The sequence below is a fragment of the Chionomys nivalis genome, chromosome 25 (assembly GCF_950005125.1).
Source record: "Chionomys nivalis chromosome 25, mChiNiv1.1, whole genome shotgun sequence".
NCBI classification, from domain to species: domain Eukaryota; kingdom Metazoa; phylum Chordata; class Mammalia; order Rodentia; family Cricetidae; genus Chionomys; species Chionomys nivalis.
The window spans coordinates 27,670,251-27,675,907 of NC_080110.1; the positions used below are offsets into that span (position 1 = coordinate 27,670,251).

The window sequence follows — 5,657 nt, forward strand, 5'->3', positions numbered from 1 at the left end:
TTAAATCTAAAGACCACTATATCCTCTAGTGTTGGGTTTAAATAGCTGAGAATTAACTCAATAGGTGAAGATGAGCCGGGGCAATTCTCCGTGTATCTCTAGGTGTCCTTGCGGATGAATAGACCCATATGAGTGATTTTATCTGGGTCAAACAAGCTGGGAAATAACTGATCTGTCATGAAGTTTCATAAATAAGCAGAAGTATGACTAAATGAAAACACACTGAGACAGACCTGCCGAGACCTAAGGCAAGTAATGACTTTTCCAATTTGTGTGTTAGAGAAAAATGAAAAGCAAGTAGTACATGTCTCTGTGATCTCAATAGGCAATTTACTTTGTACAATATACGGATTTCTAACTTTGTAGACATAATCAAGTGTTACATATATTAACATATGAATTGAAAGATAATACCTAGAATATACATTTCCTATTTGTTAGATGATTACAAAAATTCTATATTAATTATATAATATATACATATGATTTGGGTTTGTCCTTAACAGTTATTCAAAAATATTGTGATTAAAATAAATTTAATTACTTAAATATGAATAGTAATCTTTAAACATTTTACTTGTTAAAAAGAATCATTGATTTCTTATATATAAAATAATAGTTATTGTTACCTTTCTTTTTTATAATAATGAAGTGTTTATTGCTATTATTACATCCATGTTGTGCCTATATTGAAGTTAATACAGATTTTAAAATTTCAAGATCAAAAGTGATGAAAATAACATTTAATTGGACACTATTAACTCAAAGCTAAGTTCTGTATTATTATCATCTGTCATTACCTTTCAAAAGCTCAAGAATCACCCATTTGTGTCTTTAGGAGGAAGTCCATTCTAATGTAAGCATTAATTAGAAAGGGAAGTACATGTTTCATATTACTTACACGAATTTTAATAATATTCCATCTAATTAGTCATGAGGCAAAAATTATTGACTTTATTCTCCATTTTCTAATGACAAATCTTATAATGCAAAAATTTCCTGATACCTCCTGCTGTACTTAAGAGACTACTAAATAAGTTGCACCATAAATATCTGCTAAAGCAGTACAAAGATGATAGTCCATATCTAATTGTCATGAACTATAGACGATAATTTAGAAATGTATTAGTTAGAATGATGTTAATCACAGATACAAATTTCTCCTTTAAATCTTTCTCCCTATATGTCTTTAAAAGAGGAAACAGAAGGAGGAAAAGGGGTTATGAACCACACAGAGATTACAGAATTCATCCTCGAGGGTCTTTCTGACGATCCTGACCTCCAGATTGTGATCTTCCTCTTTTTATTAATCACATACATATTAAGTGTCACTGGCAACCTGACTATCATCATTTTGACTTTTTTAGATGCTCATCTACAAACACCAATGTATTTCTTCCTCCGGAATTTTGCTTTCTTGGAAGTCTCATTTACAAGTGTATGCATCCCTAGATTTCTAGGGTCTATTGTCACTCGGAATAAGACAATTTCCTATAACAACTGTGTTGCTCAACTCTTTTTCTTTATCTTCATGGGGGTGTGTGAATTTTACATTCTCACTGCCATGTCCTATGACCGCTATGTGGCCATCTGCAAGCCCCTGCACTACACGACCATCATGAGCAGAAGACTCTGCACACTGTTCGTGCTCTGCGCCTGGCTGGGAGGGTTTCTGACTGTTTTCCCACCCCTTATGCTTTTGCTCCAGCAGGATTACTGTGCTTCCAACATCATTGATCATTTTGCATGTGACTTTTTTCCCCTTTTACAACTGTCTTGCTCAGATACATTGTTTCTAGAAGTGATTAGTTTCTATGTTGCTCTGGTGACTCTGCTGTTCACGTTGGCGTTGGTGATTTTATCTTACATCTGCATCATCAGCACCATTCTGAGGTTCCCATCCGCCAGCCAGAGGAAAAAGGCTTTCTCCACCTGCTCCTCTCACATGATTGTCATCTCCATCTCCTATGGAAGCTGCATCTTCATGTACGCCAACCCCTCTGCAAAAGAAAAGGCATCATTGACCAAAGGAGTGGCAATTCTCAATACTTCTGTTGTCCCTATGTTAAATCCCTTCATTTATACCCTAAGGAACCAGCAAGTAAAGCAAGCATTCAAGAGTGTAGTACACAAAGTATTATTTTCTGTAAGTAAATGAAATTAAAAGTATGTTAAAAATAAAGAACTCTATTAAGATATAATTAATTAATTCTTGAAATTATTAAATATCTGTATTAAGCTTCATTGTTCTCTTATAGTTTGTTTGTGTGCTATGATATAATAAATTTAATAGTTTCACAGTCTGCTTCTTTTATTTCTACAATCAAGTATACATAATGCATTACTTTTTGAAATCTTTAATAAATGTTGACAGTCTGGGAAAACACAAGCCAGACCAAATGCAGTTCCAAGAAAGAAAATCAGGCACAAAGTTCCACCTCTAGTCTAGGAACTGTCAACAATTCCTAGAGGCAAGGAAAGGAAGGGTTAGTATTTTTCTAACAGTATAGACCTGGATAAGTTGATCACATTCCTGTCAAAGGCCACACACCTAACAATATTTGAGAAGCACAAATGGCCTTGGTGGTCCAAAAAGACAAGAACACAAAGAAGAGTGAGAAGATGGTGGCCAGGTCTGAGAAAAAATGTGCAAAGGAGGATGAATCTGATCAAAATATGTTGTACTAAATTCCCAAATAACTAATTAAAATAATAAAATTTATTTCCCCTATACAATTTTCTGGGGATGACACATATTTTCTAAAAAATACTCTATGGGAGAATATCATATGGCAGATTTAATTATGTTTGTATGTCCATAAAGTAAATATATTTTGTCATCAAATGCTTTAAGAATAAAGTTATAAATTATATTTTTCATATTTTCAAGATAAATTAACTTTTGATAAATTTAAAGATTTTATGTTTTCTCTATCCTCATTCTCTACAAGCAATATGCTCTATTACAAAGCATCTTAAATGCAAGATTATACTTTGTAAAATTTAAAATGTGCAACACTTGTTTTCTCTGTAAATTAAATGAGTTACTCCTTCAGAACACTAAAGCTAATTTGGGATTACACTCTAATTATTCCAACCATATGGGCATGATTTCAATAACTCATCTTCTGCCTCGAGGTCTCTGTTGCTAATTAGTAGTTACACTGCAAGTGTTTCATCTTCAAATGTTCATGCTTTCTTTCATGTTCTCCCAACTAATGCAGATCAGAAAATGTTACATCTAATACACATTATTTCTAAATATGTAGAGTACCATGACATACAAACAGAAATGTGAAAAGTGAAGAAAGTGTTTTATATCAATTTTAATTTATTTGAAAGGAGTTCCTTTGAATAATGAGTGGATGAAAAGAATAGGTAAAAGGTATTTGAAAATATTTAAGTCAGAGGCACATTCCAATATTTAGAATATTAAAATGGCTATGAAACAAGATATTTTACTTCTGCCCCAGAAAAAAAATATTTTATTAATTCTCTTAGATTCCATACATTGTGTTTTATTTGTACTGCCCCCTTCTCCACCTCCTCCCTGATCCACCCCCATCTCTCTACTTACCCAATTTTATGTACTATTTTTTCATTTTAAATTGATCACATCCAAATATGCTCCATAATTAATGAGTGGGTTATCTCCAGGAATAGTCAGCCTACCAAGTGAAGGTGAAATGGTATTTTGGGGGTTCCTGCTTCATAAAGAGTCTGCTAGATATTTTGCAGGACATAGGAAAAAGTGACTGACAAACTGCTAATATAGGCAGAACTGTCTTTGAAACTTCCTGCTTCATGGAAAAGTCTGATGGATACTATTGGCCTATAGGCTGAAGATGGATGCCCCAATGGTACAGAAGTTTGGGTGACTGCCCAGGCAGTGAGATATCTCTGTCAATTCTGGAGTTTTGGAAGTTGCTTACGATGTACTTTCTGTTTACTTAGGTAATATTATATCCTTATGGAGTCTTTGGTAGAGTTGAAGAATAAATACTTATAGTTTTCTTTAGATATGACAAAAGATAAAGTAGATATAAATATTATAACTGTAATTCTTGTTTGCTACATGTTTTGTTGTATGTAAATTTTACTAAGTTAAAGTTAAAACCTTCCTTCTTATTTAAACAGAAAAGGGGAGGTGATATGGGATTCCCCTCTGTATGCTGTGAGTACCATTGGTTAATAAAGAAACTGTCTTAGACTTGTGATAGGGTAGAGTAGAGCTAGGTGGGGAAAACTAAACTGAATGCTGGAAGAAAGCAGATAGTGTCAGGGAGAAGCCATGGAGCCACTGCTGGAGACAAATCTGCTGTAACCTTGCTGGTAGGCCACAAGCCTTGTGGTAAAATATAAAATAATGGAAACGGATTAAATTAAGATATAAACACTATTCAATAAGAAGTTAGAGCTAATAGGCCAAGCAGTGATTTAATTAATTAATACAGTATTTGTGTGGCTATTTTGGGAATATGGGCAGCTGGGAAACTAATAAGCAGCCTCCTACAAAAGGGGCCACACCCTTAAAGAAAACTTACTCCCCCTCTCCCTGTAGATATCACTCTTCAGTATCTTCTCAGCTAAGTGGTAAATATTGTTCCCATCTCTCTAATCCAAGATGGAATTCTGTCTGGCTTGAATTTACACAGATCAACATGCTGCCACTGTCAGAATGAGTTTATATGTGCAACCGCCCTGCTGTATCTTGAAAGTAATGTTTTGTTGTAGTCATCCACCACACGTGGCTCTTGTAGTCTTTCTGACCCTGAGCCTTTGGAAAACAGACAATGGTATAGATTTCCTACTTAGGGTTGAGCACTCTGCTGGCTTCTAGTCTCTGCAGGGTGACCAACTGTGGGTCTTCATGTTAACTGCTATCTACTACAAGAAGAAATCCCCCTGATGAAGGCTGAAAGGTATATAATTTATAGGTATAGAATTAAGTCATTAAAAATCACTCTAAATAGTATATCAATTTATCAGAAGGATAATGGTAGGTTCTCCCCTAGGACTTTTGACTTTTCTATGGCAGATTTTTGACCCCAGTAATGGTGTCATAGGTGGGTTCCATCTTAGGAAGCAGACATTAAATCTAGTTAAGATTCAGAAACTAAAGGACACAACATACTCAAACCTATGGGACACTATGAAAGCAGTGCTAAGAGGAAAGTTCATAGTACTAAGTGCCCACTTAAAGAAAACAGAGGAAGCACACATTGAAGACTTAACAGCACACCTGAAATCTCTAGAAAAAAAAAGAAGCAGACTCACCTAGGAGGAGTAGAAGACTGGAAATAATCAAACTGAGTGTCTGAAATCAACAAAATAGAAACACAGAAAACAATCCAAAGAATCAATGAAACAAAAAGCTGGTTCTTGGAGAAAATAACAAGATTGACAAACCCCTATCCAAACTAATCGAAAGGCAAAAAAAAAAAAAAAAAAAAAAAAAAAGTGGGAGGAATGAGAATATGAGCAAAGAGGTCAAGACCATGATGGGTTCACCCACTGAAACAGTCTACTTGAGCTAATGGGAGCTCACCAACTCCAGCCAGACAGGGAAGAAAATAACATAGGGAAGGAAACTATTCCCTCTGAATGTGGCTGACAGTTGCATGACTGGGGCAGACTGCAGGGCCACTGGCAGTGGC

The 5,657-nt window shown here is 35.0% G+C and overlaps 1 protein-coding gene across 1 annotated transcript; it reads left to right on the forward strand.

Moving 5' to 3' along the window:
- The first annotated feature begins 1,222 nt into the window (after positions 1-1,222).
- On the forward strand, positions 1,223-2,158 carry LOC130866371 (olfactory receptor 6C3). The gene has a single exon (XM_057757780.1). The coding sequence runs from the start codon at positions 1,223-1,225 to the stop codon at positions 2,156-2,158; it is 936 nt and encodes a 311-aa protein (XP_057613763.1).
- Positions 2,159-5,657: the final 3,499 nt, after the last annotated feature.

Bases quoted from the DNA above. Each gene is read 5' to 3' on its own strand.
- LOC130866371 (XM_057757780.1), top strand. From the start codon at position 1,223: ATGAACCACACAGAGATTACAGAATTCATCCTCGAGGGTCTTTCTGAC.